The following is a 23073-nucleotide window of genomic DNA, read 5'->3' on the forward strand; positions in this document are numbered from 1 at the left end:
GGTTTCAGTGCAGTGATCCCAAGTCAAAGGAAGGTCACAAGGGGACAACAATCAACCATCCAGGCATGTCCTGTCAAGGTGAGAGGTCACGGGGGCATGGCAAGCCCCAGTTTGGGTCTGTCAAGGAAAAGCACCTTCCAGAAAGAGAGGAAGTAGCACAGCCAGGGAGAAAGTGAAAGCCTAAAAAGTGATTTCAACCTGTCATGCCTTCCAAAACCTGGGGTCAGCTGGGCTTGTGTCAAATGTCACCTCCCACTGTGGGGAAATCCCGTCCTACCTGGTTCCTCAAGGGCTCCAGGCAGCACTTTTGGTTTTGTACTTTTAGGGGAGAGAGATCCCGAGAAATGCGCCTTGTGACAGGCACGAGCCAGCCCTGCTGCCCTGCCAGGGCAGAGAAAGAAGCAGAAATTGTGAGCCTGTGCTGACCCTACAGGAGGTGCAGCCAGCGGGGTTGGGCTCTGTTCCCAGGGGACAGGACAGGAGGACACAGCTTCCAGATGTGCAGGGGAGATTTTCCAGGATATTAGGGAAAATTCCTCATGGAAAGGGCACCCAGGGCAGCAGTGGAATCACAGCCCTACAGTGGTTTAAAATCCACGTGGATGTGGCACTTTGGGGACACGGTCAGTGGTGGAGTCACAGCCCAGCAGTGATTTTTAAATCCACGTGGATGTGGCACTTTGGGGACACGGTCAGCATTGGCCTTGGCACTGCTGGGGGAACATCCTGCAGTGGCTCATCCCTCACCCCCTCCAGGTGCTGCTTGGGGACGGTCACTGCTGGTGACAGCTGGCCTCCCTCCAGCCCCTCCTTGTCCCTAACCCTGTGTGTGAATGGCACCGAAACCGCCTTTGTTCCCCTCCCCGGGGGGCAGGACCCGCGGCTATAAAAGGGGCCGTGGGGCCGAGTGGCCCCAGCCTTGCTCGCAAACCCTATCCCAGCTCCCGATCCCCATCCCAGCTCCCAGTTCCCATTCCAGCCCCACTCCCAGCTCCATCCCAGCTCCCAATCCCCATCCCAGCCCCATCCCAGCTCCCAATCGCCATCCCAGCCCCAGCTCCCAATCCCCATCCCAGCTCCCAATCCCCATTCCAGCTCCCAGTCTCCATCCCAGCCCCATCCCAGCTCCCTGTACGCACCCCAGCCCCACTCCCAGCTCTGTCCCTGTCCCAGTCCCCATCCCAGCCCCATTCCCGGCCATGGGCCGCCCCGCCGCCGCTGCCACCGCGCTGCTGTGCCAGCTGGGGCTCTCCGCAGCCATCCAGTGGCTGTGAGTAGGGATGGGGATCTCTCCTTCCAGAGCCCCTCTTGGCGGTCCCTGGGGGCGCTGCGGCCCCCCCGGTGACCCCCAGCTCTCCCCACAGCGGGCTGGCGGGCAGCGGGGTGGCCTGGAACGAGAGCCAGCACTGCCGGCTGCTGGTGCCCGAGCAGCTGCAGCTGTGCCGCCGGCACCTGGAGGCGATGCCCAGCGTTGTCCGGGCCGCCCGCCGGACGCAGCAGCTGTGCCAGCAGAGCTTTGCCGACATGCGCTGGAACTGCTCCTCCATCCAGCGTGCCCCCAGCTTCGGGCCGGACCTGCTCACAGGTAAGGGATGCTCCTCCCGCCCAGCCTGCTCTGCCCCAGGAGCATCCCGGGCTGGCAGCGCGTGGATTTCTGTTTTGGGGTAAATATGCTGCCTTTACGTGGTGTTAATCCTGTGCAAGTTGCGTCTGGGGGAGGTGACAGACAGTAAAATCCATTTCAAACAGCTGCCAGAGGCGCCCAAAAAAACGCGGGGGAAGAGGTGGGGATGCTGTCAGTGTAACCCAGGGGCCACAGGTTAAAACACAAAATTTGAGAGTCCTTGCGTTTATCCTGCCGCAAGACGAAATAAAGAAACGGAGAGACGTGTGAGGGGGAAGCCTGGCTGTGCAGCGAGGAAGAAAACATCCAAACACCCTTGATTTCTCCGCAGGAACGCGGGAAGCCGCCTTCGTGCACGCCCTGGCAGCGGCGGCCGTGGCGCAGAGCATCGCCCGCTCCTGCGCCTCCGGGGAGCTCCCGCGCTGCTCCTGCGGCCCCGCGCCCGCCGAGCCCCCCGCGCCCGCCTCCCGCTGGGGCGGCTGCGGCGACAACCTGAGCCACGGGCTGCAGCTCGGCGCCGCCTTCACCGACGGCTCCGCCAGAGCCGGCGCCGCCACCGCGCCCGGGCTCCGCGCCATGAACCGGCACAACGGAGCCGTGGGACGGGCGGTGGGTGAGGCAGCCCCGGGGATGCGGGTTGGGATGGAGGGTACGGAGCCAACTGGGAGTGCTGCGGTCTGGGATGGGGTGTGTGAGCCCCTCCAGGACTGCCCGGGCGTGACACAGTGGGTCTGAGCCCCCTGGGATAGATGGAGCTCAGCAGCAGGAGCAGAGGTCACTAATTTAAGCCAGACGGGCTTTTGGGGTGTCCTGAACGTCAGAAGGCAACAAAATGGTTAAAAAGTGTGTTAGCAGACACCCACACACACACTGCTACCCACCCCCAGACATCCCACACCCTTTCCAAAACCAGCACATCTGACACTTCACACCAGTAGTCCCAGTTAGCTGATATTTCACATCAGTACTCCCTGTGCTCTGGGAGACAGGAGAGATCTTCTTTCCACCCTTCTCACTGGAAACAGAGCTTGTCCTGCCCCACTCCCCAGCCCATCCCATCTGTGTGCTTCCATCCACTCCTGTTCCCCAGGTGAGGCTTGGGAAGCCTCCAGCCCCATTGCCAGCTCCCCTGGAAGTTCCCCAAGGATCAGGTTCTTATCAGAAGGGATTGAAGCAGGCCTGAGCCCCTGATTGCCCCATTATATTCAGCTCTGAGCTCTTTCATTCCTTGAAACTCCCGTGGGTGCCCCTGGGGGTCAATCCCTGGGGCAGCACCAGGAGAGAGCAAACTCACCTGTTTCCCTGCAGGTGCTCAGTGACTCCCTGGATACCAGGTGTAAATGCCACGGGGTTTCAGGCTCCTGCTCAGTGAAGACCTGCTGGAAAGGGCTGCCAGACCTGGGTGAAATCGCCTCTGACCTCAAATCCAGGTACCTGGCAGCCCTCAAGGTGACCCATCGGCTCGTGGGGCCCAGGAAGCAGCTGATCCCCAAGGAAGGGGATGCCAGGCCAGTGACAGAGATGGATCTGGTTTATCTCATCAGCTCTCCTGACTACTGCACCCCAAACCCCCAGCTGGGTTCTCTGGGGACACAGGACAGGTAGGAAGAACTCAGTCTCTGATTCCAGGAGTGCCTGTTCTGATGGGTTTGGGTGTCCTGGGCAGCTGATGTGGCTGGGCTGGGGTGAGCCTGCAGCAGATCCCTGAATCCCTGTCCTGTGAGACCCCTCCTGCACTGCTGTGTCCAGGTCTGGGACCCCAATACAAGACTGGCCGGGACTTGTTCAATGAGTCTGTGTGTGCCCAGGGAGATGCTCCCAGGGCTGGAACCAGGCTGGGAGAGCTGGGGGTGCTCACCTGCAGAAGAGAAGGTTCCAGGGAGATCTCAGAGCCCCTTCCAGTGCCTAAAGGGGGTCCAGGAAAGCTGGAGAGGGACTTGGGACAAGGGATGGAGGGATAGGACAAGGGGGAATGGCTTCCCACTGCCCGGGTTAGTTGGGATATTGGGAAGGAATTCCTGGCTGTGAGGGTGGGGAGGCCCTGGCACAGGGTGCCCAGAGAAGCTGTGTCTGCCCCTGGATCCCTGGCAGTGTCCAAGGCCAGGCTGGACAGGGCTTGGAGCACCTGGGACAGTGGAAGGTGTCCCTGCCCATGGCAGGGGTGGCACTGGATGATCTTTAAGATCCCTTCCACCCCAACCATTCCATGATTCCATGATCCTGCTGCCTCCTGCTCTGAGCACACCAACTCTGGGGACTGCCAGGGCTGGGGAGGGCAGGTCCCCATGTCCCACATCTCTCTGCAGGCCGTGCAACAGGAGCTCAGTGGGCAGTGACAGCTGTGACCTGCTGTGCTGTGGCCGTGGCTACAACACCTACACGGAGGAGGTGCAGGAGCGCTGCCACTGCCGCTACCGCTGGTGCTGCTCCGTGGTGTGCCGGCGCTGCCGCCGCAGCCTGGACAGACACGTCTGCAAGTGAGCAGAGAACCCCCTCTGGCACCCACCAGGCACGGCTGGACACCAGGAGCCCGTCCCAAGGGGTGCCCCAGCAAGGAGGAGGCTGTGCACGAATCCTGGTCGCTCGTGGAAAGCCTAACACTGAGAGATTTTGGGAATTTTTGGTGCCTTCCAACCCAGACCTCGGGGCAGGACAAAGAGCTGCCCTCCTGCAGTTGGTCAGTGGCCAGCCCTTTGTCTCCAGCTGGGAAAAGCCATTGATCATTCCACAAACCCCTTTCTCTGGGGGAAACAGGGACCCTGGGCTGCCATTGTCCCTTTGCAGGAGGATTCTGACAGCTCCTGAAAGCCAGGAGTGATAGATGGAAGGGGGTAGAGTTATCCGCTGGGAGAAGCTGCAGGGATGGAACGCTGCTGCTTTGGGTGAGGGTGTCATGGGCAGCTCCCCTGGGAACAGGACTCTGCTGTTGGCTCATCCAGGGGAGGACCCTGCTCCAGGGCCCTCTGCAGCACCCCAGTGCATGCATGGAGATGGTGCTGCTCTTGTTGATGGCAGAGACATCAGGGACAGGAGAGCTCCTGGGGGCTGCCAAAACTGGGCAGCCTGGCAAACCCACGTCTACCAGGAGTGTGTTACCTGGGCAGCCTGGCAAACCCACGCCTGACCACATGTTAACAACCCAGCCATGGCATCACTGTAGCTTCTGTCCCCACATCAGAGGTGGGAGCACACTCAACACATTAAATTCTCATGGCTTGTCCTTCCTGCCCCTCCTTCCACCCCACTGAGGTCTTCAGCCCACTCCTTCCACCCTTCAGGATGAGGTGTGTTGGAATTCTGGCCTGGAGAGGGGACACAACTCCAGGGTCTTGGGGAAGCAAGAAATAACCTTTATTTTTTGTACTTCCTGTAAGTGGGATTCTGGTGTGTGTTTTTAAATAAATGTTATAACTCTCTGTGCCTTGTTTTCTAGGACAATCTTTCCTGCATGTCCTTCCAAGCTGGTCCTGGAGAAAGAGGCTGTAAGGAGAGCCTTGTATCCATAAAGCCCCATGTCCATACTTTTCCTTTCCTTTTCTGAGGACCAGCTCGCTTTTAACTCTTTCTGCTTCTCACTGGCCTGGATTTGCCTTTAATTACAGATCCCTGGCTTCCTCTGCTCCTGTTTTACCCTCTGCTTCCTCAGCTCTCTGCCTGCCTGGGATTCAGGGCTGCTGCTGGAAGCTGTGGCAGTCCAGGGTTATTTTCTGATCCTTGGGAATGTGGGCTGGATGAGCCAAGTGTGTGTGTGTGAACAGCAAGGGGTTGAGAGCCAGCGATGGGGGCTCCCAGATTTCCCATAGCATGGAATCTGGCCAAGCACTTGGATGGGATGAGATTCCTGCTGGTGCAGCCCTTGGAGAGAAAGGATGAGTCCAAACAGGTGCTGCAGGGACTGCACAGAACCAGGAGCACAGGTAAAGGGGATGGGAACCCTCGGGTGGATTCCTGCAGCTCCCAGCACTGCCTGGAGGCTCCAGCAGCTCCGCTCTATTTTTGGTTCCCATTGAGCGGAGTTGGCCGCGATCAGCCCCAGCCCAGCTGGACGATTACTCATTTCCATATCCATTCCATCACTTTTAATGGTCTCTGCTGGGTCACGGAATCAATGCACGAGCTTTTCTTGTAAAACACCCCCTCCCCTTAATGTGCTCCAGCTTTCTGCGAGAGCAGGGAAGGAATCAGAGGTGGCTGGAGAGAATGCAGGGGCTGGGAGCTGAGGATGCAGGGGCTGGAAATTGAGGATGCAGGGGCTGGGAGTTCAGGATGCAGGGGCTGGAAGTTGAGCCCGAGCTTGGGAAGTGCCAGGAGCGAGTTAACCCTCCTTATCAGTTGTAAATGTGCCATTGAGAGGCTCTGCCTGCTGCCATCTCCCTTCCGAGAGTGCCTGGAAAACCGCAGCTGCCCAAGGCCAAAAGCGATCTCGAGTTTTCCTTTTTGAATGCAATTAGGGGATCAATACCCAGCATTCCCCAGAAAAAGGAGTTTCAGCTGCCAGGCAGCACAACAGCCGCAGTTTCTGGAGAGATGCAGGTACTAAATCAGGATTGCCTCAATGCCTTCCCTCCATCCAACTCCCCGCGCATCCCAGATCACAGGGAGGTGACAACGGGACGGGCTGCGAACTCCGCCGAGCATTGCAAAACCGTGCTGAGAGGAGAAAAAACCCACCAGGAACTCCAGCCAGGAGGGTGGGAAATGTGATTTGCATTTGGTAACTACAAACACACATCGCCCGGGGGAGAGGAGAGGAGCCACAATGGCAAGGAATGCCCAGGGGAGCCGTCGGGGTCCCTCCTAGAGAGGTCCCGTTGGAATTTCTGCCTGGGAAAAGGCAGGGTCAAGTGCTGAATATGCAGAATCCACTCCTCCTCTCCCCCCCGACTCCAAACGCGACAGGGGAGAGCTGGGGAAAGGCCGGAGGGGTCCCTGTGCTGCCGGAATCCTGCGGGAGATGGGAAGGAGCCGGAATTGGCTGGGGAGTGCAAAGGGTCAGGCTGGCAGGGGGTGACAGCTCTGTGACAGCTCTCGGTGGGGCTGCTGGAACCCGGGCCCGCGCCTGGAATTGGCAGGGATGTGAGACCTGCAGGGATGGCAGCATCCCCCAGGAGCCAGAGGATGGATGCGGTGGGAATGAGCCCTGTGTTTGTCCCCAGGGGGGTTAAGGGAGTAGCGCTGGTGTGAACGTGGTTATTTACTGCTGGTCAGACTTGTGCAAACAATAAAGTCGGGAGGAAGGCGAGTGATTTTCATGGGTTCTTTTGATTTTGCTGTTAAAACGCTGATTTATATTTATTTTCCCTTTTATTTCCTTATTCATTGAGGGATGCTGCATAACTCATTGCAGGAGGGTAATATGGGCAACAAACCATTGGTAATTAAGCGTTTTGGAGGAAGGATGGCTCCAAAAGTTCAAGGATGTGTTGGGCCATTTCTTCTGCACAGCCCTGGGGTGTGGATGGGGACCTGCACTTGCATTTCCTTGTGCTGCTCACATTGAGCCGCGAGCAGGACAAAGCCCAGGGTGGGCTCAGCTGTGACATCTCACAGAATCAGGGAATCCTGGAATGGTTTGGGTTGAAGGGACCTTAAAGCTCAGCCAGTTCCACCTCCTGGTATGAGCAGGGAGCCTTCTCCTACCCCAGGGTGCTCCGAGCCCTGTCCAGCCTGCACTGCTGGGAATATTTGGGGGATGTTGCTGTGACCTTTGGGATGGTTGGTCCATGCACCATCACACCACAAGGCACAGACATGAGTAAACGCCTGTATTTAAGGAAAAACCCTTCCCTCTCTGTTCTCCTTTGCTCCTGGGCCGTTCAGCAGCACCGTGGTGCCCTAAGGGTGACAAACCAGAGCAGGGATTGTCCGTGTGGGGATCTTCAGCTGAGGGACAGGGACAATCAGGGGTGAGTAAGAGCCATAAGGTCTGAGGGGGAACCAGCTGCAGCCTGAGGAATTTTGGGTGCAGCTGGAAGGTCAGTTCTGCCAGGGGCTGTGGGGGGTTTGGAGGGGAAGCAGCTCTCCAACCCTTGGAATCATGGAATTCTAGGATGGTTTGGTAGAAGGGACCTCAAAGCTCATCTTATTCCACCCTATACCATGGGTGGACACTTTCCTCATCCCAGGTTGCTCCAAACCCCATCCAGCCTGGACCTGGCCACTTCCAGGGATGGAACAGCCACAGCCTCTCTGGGAAATCCATTCCAGGGCATCCCCACCCTCACAGGGAAAGATTTGATTTCTCCCAGGAGGAATTTCTCTGCAGGACGGGAGCCTGGGCACTCTCTCCTCTGCAGAGCAGACGCTGCTGTGGCCGTGAACCCCCCTCTGGGGCTGCCATCCCACCAGGAATACCCAGGAGATCCTCCCAGCAGCAAAATGGGGCCAGACAGGTTGGGAGGACCCACAGCACTCCTGGGCTCTGTGAGTAACAACTCATTGCACAATCTGACACAGGCATGAAGGAAACAAACAGAGTAAATCGTAAACTGAGTCATGCTCAGAGGCTGAGTTAGAATTACTCAGGAGTAGTAGCAGTGGTTGCTACATCCATGCTTAGCTCACAGCCAGGTCAGTCACCTGTATTTCTAAGGGAAATAACCTGCTCCTAAAAGCACAGGTTTAACCCTAACCTGCCTGATGCCTGGTTGAATTTTAGGGATTTTAGGAGTGAAATAAATTAAGAAAAAAGCAAAAAAAAAAAAAAAAAAAAAAAAAAAAAAAAAAAAAAAAGTTGCATGCTCCACTTGTACCGTAGAAAAAATAGTGAATAGGAAAGTGCTGTGCTCACACAAATAAATTGATATTTATTGACTGCACTGTAGAGGATATCCACTGTGTCCGCCTTTTATTGCAGAGGGAAAACGGATGTTTTCTGCCAATTTATCTAATTATCCACATTTTTCCCAGTTTCCCAGCCTCCATCCCAGCGCTCCCTGCCAGGACCCGCGCGGGCCGGCGCACCAGGCAGGGCCTGGCAGGGAAAAGCGCGCGGGCCCTGGAGGCCCCTGAGCCCTCCCGGCCGCTCCGAGCCGCTCCTGCCCGCGGTGCCCGGGGCTTCCAGAGCTGCGGGGCGAGCGCGGGGCCATCACGGCGCCCACAGGGCCCGCTGCCCCTCAGCCCGCCCTCACCAGCATGGCGGCTCCGCGCCCCGGCTGCTTCCGTGCCCTCCCCAAGATGGCGCCCGCCGTGGCTCCAGCCGTGACCTCCCCAAGATGTCGCACCATGCTGTGCCTATGGCGGTGACCTTCCCAAGATGGCGGCCGGGGCGGGTACGGTCGCGCCGGACCGCGCCGGAAGTGGCGGCGGCGCCGTTCCCGGCCCATGATGGCGGAGGCGGGCGCGGACGGCCCCCGGCTGGCGGAGCTGCTGGCGTTGGGACGGCGGCTGTGGGAAGAGCTGGAGGCCAGCACCGAGCCCTCCTCGGGAGCCCCGGCCGTGCAGGACAAGGTGCGGCAGGGGCTGGACGCGCTGAAGCGGGCGGCGGCCATGGTGACGCAGCTGGAGCTGTTCAGGTGAGCTCCGGGGACGCCTCTGAGGGGACGGGGAGGGTCCCCGGGCAGGGCAGAGGTGGAGCGGGACAGGATCCCAGAATCACCGAGGCTGGACAAGATCTCCGAGACCATCGAGTCCAACCTGTGACGATCCCCACCTTGTCACTCAGCCCAGAGCTCTGAGTGCCGCGTCTGGGCGTTGCTTGGACACCTCCAGGGGTGGGGACTCCAAACCTCCCTGGGCAGCCCCTGCCAAGGCCCGGCCGCCCTTTCCATGGAGAAATTCCTGCAGATGTCCAACCTGAGCCTCCCCTGACACAGCTTGAGGCCTTTCCCTCTCCTCCTGTCCCTGTTCCCTGGGAGCAGAGTCTCCCCTGGCTGTCCCCTCCTGTCAGGAGCTCTGCAGAGCCACAAGGTCCCTCCTGAGCCTCGTTTTCTCCTGGATGAGCCCCCCCAGCTCCCTCAGCCGCCCCTCCCAGGATGACTCCAGCCCCTTTCCCACCTCCATTCCTGTTCTCTGCTCTCTCCCTGGCAGTGAGAACGAGGAGCTGGAGGAGGTCGCCTCAGCCGACCTGAAGTTCATGCTGCTGCCGGCGCTGCTGGGAGCCCTGACGCTGAAGCAGGTGGACCTGAGCAAGAGAAGAGAACACCTGGAGAGTGCCCGGGAGCATTTCCTGCACTTCCTGAAGCTCTGCAGGAATTACGGGCTGGGCTCTTTCCAGCTGCCCTCCAGCGAGGATGAAGCCAGGAGCTCCCCGGCCCCCCGGGACCCCGGCCAGCCCACCCTGGTGGCCATGGCCATGAGCAGATCAGCCAAAATTGAAAGGTGGGCTCTGTGCCTTGGGAAGGGCTTTGGGAATCACTCTGGGAGGAGCAGGAGCCTGAGACAGCGCAGGGTTGGACATGGAAGAGCTTCCCTGGGTATTGGAATAATTTGATCATAAAATGCTCGTTTTAAAAGATGCAGCTCTCTGTTTAATGGGGAGGGGCATTTGTGACTCCAGTTTCTGGTCTCTGAGGAAAAGCTGCTCAAAAACTTGAAATTAACTCTTTAATCTTTCGTAATTAATCTTACAAGTAGTTCTTTAATCACTGCTGGCAGCACAAAGACTTCCAAACTGGAACTTTCCTAGGGTTCCAGTGGGTTCATTAGGGCTTGAAAGAAAAGTGAGGGGTGCCTTTGGTGCTTTAGCTGAGATTTTGGCCGCTGAGTTGCTCATTGTGGCAGCACTGGAAGGTCTAAACTGGGCTGGACTTACTTAAATTGTAGAAAAGCATAGAAAAATATGATTTAGATTCTAAATGGGAAGAGTTTCTATTTTAGAATTACTCTTTTATGCTCTTTGTCCTCTCAGCCCTCAAAGGTTTCTTGGCTCTTATTGTTCATTCTTCAGGTGACAGTAATTGAGGGAAGGAGGACACAAGGATTTATTAGTTTCCCCTTTAATAACTAATTCCTGAATAGGTAAAAAAGTCCAAAAAGCCAAAGTCATATTTTAGAAAATGCCTTGGAAAAGCGTTTTATTCTGTTTGTGTGACATGGAATCAACCCAAACCAGCCATTCCATTGATTTCCTCAGTCCTGCTTTCTCAGGAGATTGATGTTCCCAGTCTTGCTTATTTTACCAGGAAAGCTTCAATTGCTAAAGATTCCTCAATGTTTAGGAGAAGAATAAAATCATTGAGATCCCTCTGAATTAAATGTAACTTTACAGCTGCTTTTGACAGACAGGAGAGGCTGAAATTCCAACAGGAACCAGCACAACTTCCATGAAATGTGGTTGGTCCTCTTAGAAAGGGTGGTAAAGACCCCATGGCTGGGCTGTGCTGGAGAAGAATGATTCCATGGTCTGATTTTGCTGTGTTTGAGGCAGATACAAGCAGAAGAAGGAGCTGGAGAACAAACTGGCCTCCATGAGCAGCTCCGTGGAGAGCGGGACAGCGGACGAGGATCAGATCCGGGAATTTTACATCCTCCAGATCCAGAAATGGATCGGCACCAGCCTGGAGGAGATGGAGAGCATCGAGCAGGAGCTGGTGATCCTGAAGAGCAGGGATGCAGCCAGGCAGGTGAGGGAGCTCTCCTGGGATCCAGGGCATGAGGGGATCAGTCCCAGAGGAATTCAGTGGCTGAGTTTTGTTCAGTGGCTTCCCAGCTGGAATTGAGCTCGATCACAGCATGAGCTGATGGGGTTTCCTTCATTCTCAATTCTGAGTTTTGGGCTGGGCTCTGCTGCCACACTTCCCCCACAGTCCAGCCTGTGGAATGCTGCAGCTTGGAGTATCAGAGCTGAAATAGGCTGTGCAAAGGCTTTTCTGCAGATCCTTAATTCTGAAGAACAGTTGGGTTTGGAAATTAAAACGAGACTCTTGTGGTTTCTGTCAAGCCTCCACTCCTGGTCTGCAGCCTGTCCAGGCGTTACCAGCCCATTTGGAGTGACAGAACATTCCCACAGACCTGCAGTCCCTGTGCAGAACGTTGTGTCCAGGGTTTCTGTGACCTGGGCTGTCTGCTGGGAGCAGCAGCTCCTGATGTGCTGGCACAGCCTCCCAGCAGGGCTGGTTTGAGGGGTCCTTTTTGGCACTGCAGGACTCAGCTCCTCCAAGGTGTCCACGGAATGATGGGCTCAGAATGTTCCACTGGAACAATGAACAACATTTCCTGCTCTCCTCTGAGCTCAGCCCTGGGAAAGTTCTGCTTTGACCCCAGCAGGTGGCACAGAGACACAGGAAGTAATTCCTGTACAGGCACAGTTGGAATTCCTGATTTAAACCAAATTCAGGCCTGGATTCTCCATCCTGGGGCGTTGCTCTGACAGCTGAGGTGTTTCTCTTCTGCAAGACCTTTAATAACTTCAGGATGGGAAACAGAGGGGGAGTTTTGATCCCCTCCATTCCCTGGTGACTGTTGTTTGCACCCCCAGGCTCCAGCAGGTCCCCGTGGGCCTCCCCGGCCAGCCAGGACTCCGGTGAAACCCTTCATCCTCACCCGGGATGCTGCTCAGGCCAGGTATGGGTTGGGGTGATCCAAACACACTTTGGGGCACTGCTCTAATGTCAAGCCTGAAATATTCCATCAAGTGCAGAAATGCGGGTGGTGCCTTCATGTTTGTGGCACCCTGAAATCCGTGCAGGAATTTCAGCACCTAAAGCACGAAATGGGAGAGAAACCAGATTTCCTGTCGTGCTTGGGACGTGATTCATGCTGAGCTTTCCATGTATCTGCTTCACTTCCCAGGGATGTCCTGGGGCCACCTTCCCCTATCCCAGGTTGTTCCAAGCCCTGTCCAGCCTGGCCTTGGACACTTGCAGGGATCCAGGGGCAGCCACAGCTTCTCTGGGCACCCTGTGCCGGGGCCTCACCACCCTCACAGGGAAGAATTCCATCCCAATACCCCATCTATCCCTGCCCTCTGGCAGTGGGAGCCATTCCCTGTGTCCTGTCACTCCATCTTTCTCTCAGGCACAGGAAGGTCACAATTGGGTCACCCCTCAAGCCTGCCTTGTGACATCCTTCCATCCTGAGCACAGATTGGATCATGGAATAGCCCTGTGCCTCTTGCCTGTGTTCCTGTTCATTCCAGGGGATTTCACTGCCTGGTTTTGGCTGTTTTTGTCCCACTGCAGGGTGTTTGGAGCTGGCTATCCCGGGCTGCCCACCATGACTGTGGATGACTGGTACGAGCAACGCCGCAAGCAGGGAATCGTGTCCACCCCACAGAGGGTTCCAGGTATGGAACAGAGGTGGGAACAGGGAGTTTGGGAAACCTCTTGAGGCTGACTATGGAAGAATCCAGGCTTTATTAGGAAAACAGTTGGGTTAGACTGTGCTTGGCCTGTCCAAGGCCAGGTTGGATGGGGCTTGGACCAGCCTGGGATAGTGGAAGGTGTTCCTGGTGGCACTGGATGGGCTCTGAGTTCCCTTCCAACCCAGCCCATTCCAAGGTTCTCACTCCTGCTGTCTTGGCAAGCCCGGCTCCCAGCAGGCATTTGGAGAACTTGGATCTCCTCTTTGTCCCTCCCCTCCAGCAGGTACAAGTGATGAGGAGATGCAGAAGCAGCAGAAGGAGACGGAGGAGGAGGAGGATGATGAGGAAGCTCTTCGGAAAGCTCGGGACTGGGACGACTGGAAGGACACACACCCCCGGGGCTACGGCAACAGGCACAACATGGGCTGATGCTCTGGCTGCCAGCAGGGCCTGGAGATCCTGGGAGAACAACCTGGAGAGGGACAAGGGAATACAGTGTACATAGGTGGAGCATCTGGGAATTCCCTGGATGGACAGGGCACAGGATGGCAGGAGGACATGTGGCCCCTTGCTGTGGTGTGCATTCCATGTCAGACCGGGGGCACTCGTGGTGTTGGGGGGTGCCCCAGAGCTCTGAGGGGCAGCTCCATGAGGGTCAGGCGCCCTCTGCCCTCCCAGGCGGAGGCAGCCTCCAAGGGGAGCTCCATGGATTTGGAAACTGCTCTTTGTATTGTGGGTGGATATATTTATTTTTTTTTTCCTCTCTATTTTAAGCAAAATAAACTCTCTTTGTGCTGTCTGGTTCTTGCCATGAAATTCTCTTGCTCTTCATCCTGAACTTTTCCAGGGCATGAACCCTGGATGCCCTCATGGAGCCCACAAGGGACAGAACTGGGACAAATGGTGCCATATTCCAGGACAAAGTAGTCAGTGTGCTTTGAAACCCACTAGTACAATCCCTGAAAAAGGGAAAACTCTCTGAATCCTCTGGCACCATTCCTGAATGAGGGAGGACTGAGCTGGCACAGAGCAGGTGTGTGCAGGAAGGTGAGGAATCACAGCTGGAAGTTCTGGAAATGCCCAGTGTGGGTTGGTAGCTGTGGATGGACTTGTTCCAAACCTGGTAAAATACTGGGGTGGAAAAGCAAACCATGGCTGGCACTTTGTGTCACCTGGAGCAGTGTCACCTCCACGGTGCTTCCTTACCCTGGGACAGTGGGATTCTGTAGCAATCTGGTGGTTTTCCTTCCTGTTAGCAGGATTTGGGCACAGCTGGAGTTGGGATGTTTTCCTTGCAGCAATCCCTGTCCTCAGCACTGATCCACACCCAGGAAAGCCTGCAGGGACTGTGGTCCTTTCTCCCAGGTACTGAGTCCCTACAATTCACAGGAGGGGTTTGTGGGTTCCAGATCTCCCAGGAAACATTTCTTACTTTTCCACCATGATCCTGTGGGTGTGTTTATCCCTCTCCTACACTGATGTTAGCCAGCACTTCCTAGGAGCCCCTCTGGACAGCTTCAGGGATTTATTCCCTGTGGTTCTCGCTGTTCCTTGGGCTGTTGGCCTGAAGCCCCCCCTCGGTGCTGACTCCCTGCTGCTCCTATTTCCCTTTCTTTTCCATTTTTCCCCTCAAACCTGTCTAGACAGCGCTCCAGGCTCCCTGGGCAGGAGGCAGAGTGCCCATCCTGGGGCTGGGAGCAGCAGCAGTGGTCTGGTGGCTGTGGAGCTCCAGGGTGATATTTTTGGGTGGCTCTGGGGCTGTCACATGGCAGTGTTTGTGACATTCCCCCAGCGTGGACGGTACCATTCCCAGGGGGATGCAGCATTCCCAGAGGAATTCAGCCCCTGCCAGCACCAGCAGCCGGGACTTTCCAAGGAACAGCAACTTCCCAGCACAGCCCCAGTGCCTCACCCTCTGTGTGACCCTTCCAGGCACCAGCAGTTGCTCTCCATGCTCTTAATCCCAGCTGGAGCAGGTCCCCTCCCCTGAGCAGGGCCGGAGTCCCTTGGGTCACCTGGTTAAAGCCTCTGGACACACAGCCCGGCGCCCTCTGATTGCCAAACTCACCTTTCCACCCACAGCACTACGGAGCTCCTGCCACCATGAAAACCATCATAGCAGCCTGCTCCCAGAACCTCAGTGGTAAGAGATTCCCAAAAATTGTTTGGATGGCTCCTGGTTCTCCAGCAGTGCCAGGAGCTGGTGGTTGTCTCCCTTGTCTGCTTGCTTGGGAGTGCTGAGGAGAAAAGGGGTGTTGGGAGCAATTAGAGAATAACTCCACAGGAAAACGCACTGTTGCTCAACAGGGATGAAATTTTGGATGGCTTTGGGAGTGTTACACACAAGATGCTCCTGGAAATTCCAAATGCTGGGTTTGCAGAGGCTCCTGTCGCTGTGGATGGGGCTGACAGCAGAGCCCTGTGGGGTTCTCTGTGTCTGTGGTGTGGACATTCATGGGGTTTTCTGAATAGGAGCTATGAAAATTAAAAAGCAACAGTTTGGTGGGCACAAATTTGCTGGGAAGGGCTCTGTGTCTTCCCTGGGAAAAAGACCCTGGGTTCTGCAGGTGGCTGGGATTTGGGGATGTATGGTGGGTGGAAGGGATCACCCAGAGCCCAGCGTGCTGCATGGGAGAAAAGGACAAAAATTTCCAACTGGAAAATTCCCCCATGGGCCAGAGATGGCTCCAGTGTTTAATTTATTTCACTTGTCCCATTCCTGGTTTGGATTGAGCTGGGAAGAACTGAACCTCTGCCAGCCTCCTGAACCAGCGGTTGGTGGCTCTGCTCTGACACAGGGGTCCCTGCCTTGGGAAGCCACAGGGACATGGCTGCTCCTGTGTCCCCCTGATCATCTCTCTGGCCAACATGCAGATTTGGGGTAGTTTTCCCAAGAATCCAAGGCTTTTGTGATGCTGGGGTGGCTCTCTGGGGCGGTCTTGTCCTGGGGACCTTTGACCAGGAGAACTGTGCCGGCACCTCAGGCCCGTTTTAGGGAGAGGGATGGGGCCAGGCCTGGAGTTTGGATCCTGGCTCCCAGCCCGGGGAGGTTAATGGTTCACCAGGACCAGCTGGAGGGAAGGGGTGGCAGGGGGAGTGGAGTGGCTGCGCTGCCACTGTGGGGACAGACTGGGATGGCCACCTCCAGCCGCCCTGGCTTGGCCTTGTTGCTGGCCTTGGCACTTGCTGGGGGTGGTGCCTCCCTGCTGTGCCAGCTGAGAAATCCCCAAATCCCCTCCCCACCAAGGAGGGCACAGGAATGGTCCTGGGAACTGGGCATGGAGTGGGATGTGTCATGGCTCTCAGCCCTGCTGGTGCACGGAACTTTTGGGTTTGGGGGTGCCCAGTGCTCCCCGCTCTGGGGACAGCCCTGATTGTCCAGGGCCACCTCCTGGCATGGTCCAGATCTTCCTGAGGATGCTCCTCCATTCCACCCCCCACACCCCATCCCTCCTCCCCCAGCTGCTCATCCTCCCCATCCCCATCCCCATCCCGCCGGCAGCCCGGTGGCCCCGCCCGCTTACGAGCCGCGCTGTTTCGGGCGGGGGCCGTGTCCCCCTCTCCGCAGGCAGCCGGGCCAGCATCCAGACCGCCCTGAGGACGCTGCTGGCCGTGCCCTGGCCCTCGCAGCGCGACATCGGCTCCGCGCTCCAGCTGCTGGCCGTGCTGCAGTGGGTGCTCAGCTTCCTGCTGCTGGGTGAGTGAGTAGGGGGCTGCCAGGGGTCCCGGGGGGCCGCACAGCCGCTCACCCCCTGCCCGGCTCCCACAGGAATCGTCAGCCTCCTGCTCCTCATCTACCTGCTGTTCACCAGCCTCTGGCTCATCCCCGTGCTCTACCTGGCCTGGATCATCTTCGACTGGGACACGCCGGAGAAAGGTGTGCTGGCCGTGTCCCCGCTTCCTCCAGCTTTGCAGCAGGATGGGAGAGGGGTTCCCCTTTCAGGTGTCTCCCAGAATTTGGAGAACACCACAACCCCCTGCTCCTTCCCTCCACTCCTCCATCATCAGCACCGCTGTGGGAAGGGGGATGCAGCGGGTCCGGGGGAGCGTTTCTCTTGGATCGGGCTGGGCTGGGCTGGGCGACATCTTCTGGGGCCCCTCTCGGCTTTGCAGGTGGCAGGAGGCTGTCGTGCCTGCGGCGATGGACCGTGTGGAAGCACTTTCGGGATTATTTCCCGGTGAAGGTACGGCGCTGGGACGAGGTGGGACCACCCAAAAGGAGATGCCACCGTCACGTTCCCGTGACTCCTTTTGTCCCCGCAGCTGGTGAAGACCCACGACCTGTCCCCCAGCCACAACTACATCATCGGCTCGCACCCCCACGGCATCCTCTGCGTCGGCGCCTTCTGCAACTTCATCACGGGCTCCACGGGCTTCGAGGAGCTGTTCCCGGGCATCCGCTCCTTCCTCACCACGCTGGCCGGGAATTTCCGCCTGCCCTTGTTCCGGGAGTACCTGATGAGTGGCGGTGAGCGGTGCCCACCCTGCCCGGCTCCTGATCCCTCCTGAAACGCGGGAGGGATGGCGCTCCTGGGAAGAGGCAGGGCAGGGATGCTGCTCTGCTTGCGCTGTGCCTGAGCGGCGGCTTCACCTCGCAGCTCTCCCACACCTTGCCCACGCCCTGCCTGAGCTGCACCTTCACCCTGCTCGCACCCTGCCCGCACCTTGCTACACCCTGTCGGGACCGCTCCTCCGCCTTGCCCGCTGCTTGTCCACACCCTGCGAGTTCCCTCCGCCCTGACTGCCCCACGCTGCCCTCACCGCTCCCTGCCCGCACCTTTCCCAGCTCTGCCCTCTCCTTGCCCGCTCCCTGCCCGCTCCCTGCCCGCACCTTTCCCAGCTCTGCCCTCTCCCTGCCCGCTCCCTGCCCGCTCCCTGCCCGCTCCCTGCCCGCTCCCTGCCCGCACCTTTCCCAGCCCTGCCCGCAGCAGAGGGAGCCCTTGTACCGTCCCTGCCCTGGTCCCGCCAGGCGCCATCGCTCGGGGGGACCCTCGGCGGTGCCTGCCGGGTGTCCGGGCGCTGCAGTGCCACATCCCCGGTGTCCCGTCCCGCCGCAGGGCTGTTCCCGGTGACCCGCCGTGCCATCGGGTACCTGCTGTCCCAGCAAGGCACGGGCAACGCGGTGGCCATCGTCATCGGCGGCGCGGCCGAGTCGCTGTCCTGCCGGCCCGGTGTCACCACGCTCATCCTCAAGAACCGCAAGGGCTTCGTGCGCATGGCCCTGCGCCACGGGTGGGTCACGGCTGGGACACTGACACTGGCACTGCCACCCCGCGGGTCCCGGCGGTGCCCAGCGCCCGTCACCACCCACCGTGTTCCCTCCCTCCCTCCTCAGGGCTTTCCTCGTCCCCTCCTTCTCCTTTGGCGAGAACGACCTCTTCCGCCAGGTGGTCTTTGAGGAGGGCAGCTGGATGAGGAGCATCCAGCGGCGCTTCCAGAAGATGATGGGCTTCGCTCCCTGCCTGTTCTACGGCCGCGGCCTCACCTCCCGCCGCTCCCGCGGCTTCCTGCCCTACGCCAGACCCATCACCACCGTGGGTGAGCACTGGGGCTGGGGGGACAGGGGAGCCACCTCCTGGGCTGTGTCCCCAGCGAGCCGGCCACCAGGCTGACCCCATCCCCTGCCGGCAGTGGGGGAGCCGCTGGCCGTGCCCAAGGTGGAGAACCCGAGCCGGGAGCTGGTGGATCGGTACCACGAGCTCTACATACGCGCCCTGCTCAAGCTCTTCAACGAGAACAAGACCAAGTACGGGCTGTCCGAGTCAGACGAGCTGCACATCCTCTGAGCGCCGCCAGCACCGGCCCCGTCCTGGCTCCTGAGGGCTCTTGCAGGGGGAATTTCAGCCAGCCTGGCATGGGGGACATGCGGGGGACAGTCCCCGCTCTGGCCTGCTGGTCCTCCAGCCTGAGGGGGAGGTGGGAGGAGAGGGGGAAGCGAGGGGAGGACTGGGAAAGGCTCCCCCTGGCAGGGGGTTTGGGGGGGCTGTGGGTGACACAGCTGCTCCCTGCAAGGGGCTGGAGAGGGGCTGGGGCCAGCCGTGGGCACGGTCCCCTGGGGTAACCAGGTCCCCACAAGCTGAGGGAGGGGTGTCATGGGAGGAGGGACTGACGTGGGGTTTTTGGGGTGGCATCCTGATAACCAGTGGGACCAGCCTGGGGCACAGCCCACCCTGGGATGGAAGGGGGACAATCCTGGACTTGGGGACCTGTGGATGTGTCCTGAGCCAGGACCATGTGGCCCCAGATGAGCCTTTCCTGCCATCTCCATACCCAATACAGATTTTGAACCTCCCAATGCCTGTCTGTGTGCGTTCCAGAGGTTGGGATTGGCAGCATGGTGGCAGTACCCTGCACTGCCCATCTGGGTGCCCTTGCCACCCAGTGTGTCCCCTCCCTGGCAGTCCCACCTCCAGCTGGGGCAGTGTTTGGCAGGGCCCTCACACCACTCAGGTGCAGCCAAGCAGCTCCCAGGTGCACCTGAGCCACATTGAATATAATGGGAGGTGAGGGGCAGCTCTTACTGGTTTAACTGGGCTCAGGAGGGATGTCTCCTGCTCTCTCTGCTCTTGGCTCAGTGGTGAGTGAGGGTCTCTCTGGGTGGGGCTGGGATGGGCCATCCCTGGGGCCATCTCCTCCATCTCCTTCATCTCCTTCATCTCCTTCCCCTGGGCAGCTCCTGTGGGACGTGGCTGTGTGTGACTGGTGTGGTGGCTGTGTGTGACACCCCAGTGACACTCTGGGCACCCCTTTCTTAGGCGTGTGCTGGAAGGATTTGCAGGGGCTGATGGAGACAGGGACTTGCAGGGATTCCTGGGGCTCTTGGAGTGGGGACAGCCCTGTCCCTGTCCCATTCCTGCCAGGCTGGCGTGGGAGAGTCAATAGCACTGATACCAATCTCAGTGCGCTGCTCTGCGCAGGCACTTGGTCAAACAAAAGGGCTGGGTAAACATTTGAGGAGCAAACACCCATAAAGGGAAATTCCCAAGAACCTTCCTGTCACCACGGGAGCTCCAGCTCATCCCCCCAGAGCTGCCCCAGTGGATTTTCTCTGGGGTGAGGATGATTGTCTTGTCCCTCTTCCTTCTGCTGCAGGGAGAAACAGGCCTGAGTGTAGAGAGGGGAAGGGGCTTTATTGGGGGTCATGGGCAGCAAGTGCCCCAGGCCATGTCCCTCCCCTCTGCCACGGCCAGCAGTGTGACAGAGACATCTCTGAGAACCCGCCCAGCCTGGGCTCTGTCCCCAGGTTCAGTCTGGTCCCTGCATGTCGCCTCTGAGTCACCTGCAAGAGCTGTGCCGGCCCAGGGAGGCACCAGTGTCAATTCTCTGTAGTGATTTGTCAGCCCCATGTGTCCCCAGGAGTCCAAGGATGGAACACCAGCCTGCTGCCCCAAAAGAGCCTCCTCAGTGTCCTCCCCATTCCCATGAGTGCTGGGTGGCTCTCCTGCCCTGTCCAGCACCAGCACCCTCCTCCCACAGTCTCACAGGGCAAGACTGGGCAGGGACAGCTCAGAGCTGGGCACTTGTGAGTGCCTTGAGGGGCTGCAGCTCCTGGAGCCCGGAGCTGAGGCTGCAAACCCCCTCAGCACCCACCCCCACTGCGTGCTGTCCCTGTCCCTCGGGTGACACCGGCCACGTGGCTGTCGTCCGTGAGGCTGTCTGCAAAGGGTGACACCAGGGCCAGGTCCAGCGTGGGCATGGGCCGGAGGCGCTGGGCGGCCCCGCGGCGCAGCCGGCCCCGGTACTTGTCCCCGGCCATGAAGTACAGGATGGGGTCCAGGCAGCTGTTGATGCTGGCCAGCGGCCGCGTGATCTTGTAGCTGAAGTTGATGATGTTGAGGGTCCTGCAGTCAGCCTGGAAGTAGCGGGAGGTGTAGTAGAGGGTGCGGGTGATGTGGAAGGGCACGAAGCAGATGGCGAAGACGGCCAGCACCACGATGATCATCTTGATGGAGCGCCTCTTGTAGGAGGGCATGCGGAGGCCGGGGCTGGAGAAGCTGGGCTTGCAGAGCCGCTTGGCCATCAGGCAGTAGCACAGCACGATGACCAGGAAGGGCACCCCGAAGAGCAGGGCCATGATGGAGGAGCTGTAGTGCACGTAGTGGTCGAACTCCTCGGGCTTGGTGGTGTCGTGGCACAGGGTGGTGTTGCCCTTGGAGCTGGTGGTGACGAAGATGAGGTTGGGGATGAGGCAGATGATGACCACGAGCCAGGCGGCCATGCAGATGATGCGGGCGTGCTTGGTCTTCACCCACTTGAGGGAGCGGATGGGGTGGCAGATGCCCATGTAGCGGTGCATGCTGATGCAGGTGAGGAAGAGGATGCTGCTGTAGAGGTTGGCGTAGAAGAGGAAGCGCACGATCTTGCACAGCCCCGTCCCAAAGGGCCAATTGTTGCGGTCGGCGTAATAATAGACCAGGGTGGGCAGGGACAGGACGTAGAGTGTGTCCGAGAGGGCCAGGTTGACCATGTAGGTGGTGGTGGCATTCCAGGGCCTCATCCTGGAGATGAACATCCACAGGGCCCAGGAGTTGAGGGGCAGCCCCACCACGAAGACGATGCTGTAGGAGACGGGCAGCAGGATGAACTTGAACTCCTCGTTGAAGACACACTTAGCCTCGGGTGCTGCTGTGCTGTTCCCCCCTGGCCAGGGAGCCGGCGTCAGTGTCCTCGGGGGAACCGGGAACATCCTCACCGGAGTGGCCATGGTGTGCCAGCCAGACCTAGGGAGCAGTTCACAAAGCACGCTAGTCACTGATCCCGACCATTGTCAGGCACAAAGCGTGGAAAGGAGCCAAAGCTGCCAGATTCTCTGCCCCTCCAGGAGCTCCGGCCACTTTGATGGTTCTCTGGTTTTTCTCAACTCGCGCGGGGGGAGCGGGCTCGGCAAAGCCTCCCCTGGGCTGACCCTCATTAATCAACCATTAATCACCCATTAATTACCCCTTTGAGTTGGCGCACGGACGGCAGAGCTGCGCGGAGCCGGGAGCGGGCAGGCGACAAAGCCCCGCGCCGGGGACAGAGCCCCGCACCGGGGAGAGAGCACCAAGCCGGGGAGAGAGCCCCGCACCGGGGACAGAGCCCCTCCGGGCACAGCCCCACGGCCCCATCGAACAATGAGACCCCGATGAACACCAGCAGCCCCCGGCCGGGGCCGGCGCAGCCTCTTGGAAGCTGCCTCAGCCTAATTGGCACCATCCTGACAATGCCGCTGCTCCCGGAGGGCTCCTCGGGAGAAGAAAGGCGGGAGGAGAAGAAAGGCTGGTCTGGGGGAATGTTGTGGCCCAGGGAAATCCTGGGGGGGCTGTTAAAGGAGCCTTTGGGAGAGAGTGTCCCTGCACAGCGAGGAGCCGCTGGCTGCCGGGTTTGTCCGTAGGGAAGGATGAGCTGAGCCCTGTGGAGAGGAGCTGCCAGAGCCAAGTCCCAGCTGAAGGCAGGCAGGATCCTCCTGGCTGTGCTGGGATCAAAGGCTGGGATCTGTGAACTCCTGGGAAGTCTGAAGGAGGATAAGCTGTCAAAGTTCAGAGCTCTCTTCTCGAGGGAAAAGGAAGGATCTGCCACCTCCGTGGTGTCCAGCAGAGGATTGGTGAGGGCTGCCTGGGACTGCCCCTTTACACCCTCCACCATCCCTGGTGAAACGACTCCTCCAAGAGAGGATGGATGCTTGGATGAGCAACCTGGGAGCAGGAGTGCTGCGCTGCTGGCAGAGATCAGGGTGTAGCCAAAACCATGTTTGATAGAGGGAATGTGGGAGTATCTCCAATTCCCTTTTGTCCAGAACTCACCCAGGAGGTGACAGGCACCAAGACAGGGGAGGACTCAGGGCTCAGGGATGCCCTTTAGCTGGAGCTGGTGCTGCAAGGTGGAAGGACACATCCTCTGAGGTTCCTTCATCCCTTGGCTCCCTCATCATCCCCTCCTGTTCCCCTTTGCCCTGAGGATGTGCGGGCTCCTCCCGGCAGGAATATCTTTGGGGTGTCTCTGTGGGCTCATCCCTGCCACGCCCTGCCTGCAGAGACACCTGGGCTTGACAGAGATGCCCATAAATGACTCAGCAGGCAGATGGGACAGCAGGGCCCCTCCAGCCCTGCTCCCGGGGCTCTGTTTGAGTTGCGGGCTGAGCTCCCGGCCCACATCCAACACCCAGCGGCTCCTGGCCCGCCACAGCTCCCGCCTTTATTGCAGGGATGAGTTCAGAGAGCAACAGGCA

The 23073-nt window shown here is 58.8% G+C and overlaps 4 protein-coding genes across 5 annotated transcripts; 3 read left to right on the forward strand and 1 right to left on the reverse strand.

Annotated features, from left to right (window-relative positions):
- The first annotated feature begins 1199 nt into the window (after nt 1–1199).
- Nucleotides 1200–4105, forward strand: LOC128945906 (protein Wnt-11b-like). Its single transcript, XM_054289811.1, has 5 exons — nt 1200–1270; nt 1365–1585; nt 1956–2233; nt 2933–3225; nt 3931–4105. Exons 1-5 carry the CDS (start codon nt 1200–1202, stop codon nt 4103–4105), a joined length of 1038 nt encoding a protein of 345 aa, XP_054145786.1.
- Nucleotides 4106–8944: 4839 nt separating this feature from the next.
- IGBP1 (immunoglobulin binding protein 1) lies at nt 8945–13667 on the forward strand. Its single transcript, XM_054289731.1, has 6 exons — nt 8945–9138; nt 9653–9943; nt 10992–11187; nt 12042–12127; nt 12745–12848; nt 13147–13667. The coding sequence occupies exons 1-6, from the start codon at nt 8948–8950 to the stop codon at nt 13293–13295; spliced, it is 1017 nt and encodes a 338-aa protein (XP_054145706.1). The 5' UTR covers nt 8945–8947; the 3' UTR covers nt 13296–13667.
- Nucleotides 13668–14969: 1302 nt separating this feature from the next.
- On the forward strand, nt 14970–18652 carry LOC128945824 (diacylglycerol O-acyltransferase 2-like). 2 transcript variants are annotated; one of them, XM_054289698.1, is made up of 8 exons: nt 14970–15009; nt 16369–16563; nt 16636–16743; nt 16980–17050; nt 17130–17334; nt 17924–18098; nt 18202–18404; nt 18498–18652. In XM_054289698.1, exons 1-8 carry the CDS (start codon nt 14970–14972, stop codon nt 18650–18652), a joined length of 1152 nt encoding a protein of 383 aa, XP_054145673.1. The 2 variants fall into 2 exon arrangements, with proteins under 2 accessions (XP_054145673.1, XP_054145674.1); XM_054289699.1 differs by having other exon boundaries at nt 16435–16563.
- A 1793-nt stretch (nt 18653–20445) lies between these two features.
- On the reverse strand, nt 20446–21570 carry P2RY4 (pyrimidinergic receptor P2Y4). Its single transcript, XM_054289700.1, has one exon. The coding sequence runs from the start codon at nt 21568–21570 to the stop codon at nt 20446–20448; it is 1125 nt and encodes a 374-aa protein (XP_054145675.1).
- Nucleotides 21571–23073: the final 1503 nt, after the last annotated feature.

Source organism: Melozone crissalis, unplaced genomic scaffold, assembly GCF_028551555.1.
Source record: "Melozone crissalis strain CALT ecotype California unplaced genomic scaffold, PUWL_Pcris_2 ptg000068l_1, whole genome shotgun sequence".
Taxonomy (NCBI): Eukaryota; Metazoa; Chordata; class Aves; order Passeriformes; family Passerellidae; genus Melozone; species Melozone crissalis.

What these genes read in the sequence shown, in the direction of transcription:
- LOC128945906 (XM_054289811.1), top strand. Translation starts at nt 1,200, where the DNA reads ATGGGCCGCCCCGCCGCCGCTGCCACCGCGCTGCTGTGCCAGCTGGGG. An exon ending in TCCGCAGCCATCCAGTGGCT is followed by an intron (nt 1,271 to 1,364) that starts GTGAGTAGGGAT and finishes CTCTCCCCACAG; the next exon opens with CGGGCTGGCGGGCAGCGGGG. An exon ending in TCTCTGGGGACACAGGACAG is followed by an intron (nt 3,226 to 3,930) that starts GTAGGAAGAACT and finishes ATCTCTCTGCAG; the next exon opens with GCCGTGCAACAGGAGCTCAG.
- IGBP1 (XM_054289731.1), top strand. Translation starts at nt 8,948, where the DNA reads ATGATGGCGGAGGCGGGCGCGGACGGCCCCCGGCTGGCGGAGCTGCTG. An exon ending in AGATCAGCCAAAATTGAAAG is followed by an intron (nt 9,944 to 10,991) that starts GTGGGCTCTGTG and finishes TGTTTGAGGCAG; the next exon opens with ATACAAGCAGAAGAAGGAGC. An exon ending in GCAGGGATGCAGCCAGGCAG is followed by an intron (nt 11,188 to 12,041) that starts GTGAGGGAGCTC and finishes TTGCACCCCCAG; the next exon opens with GCTCCAGCAGGTCCCCGTGG.
- LOC128945824 (XM_054289698.1), top strand. Translation starts at nt 14,970, where the DNA reads ATGAAAACCATCATAGCAGCCTGCTCCCAGAACCTCAGTG. An exon ending in CGCATGGCCCTGCGCCACGG is followed by an intron (nt 18,099 to 18,201) that starts GTGGGTCACGGC and finishes CTCCCTCCTCAG; the next exon opens with GGCTTTCCTCGTCCCCTCCT. An exon ending in CAGACCCATCACCACCGTGG is followed by an intron (nt 18,405 to 18,497) that starts GTGAGCACTGGG and finishes CCCTGCCGGCAG; the next exon opens with TGGGGGAGCCGCTGGCCGTG.
- P2RY4 (XM_054289700.1), bottom strand. Translation starts at nt 21,570, where the DNA reads ATGGCCACTCCGGTGAGGATGTTCCCGGTTCCCCCGAGGACACTGACG.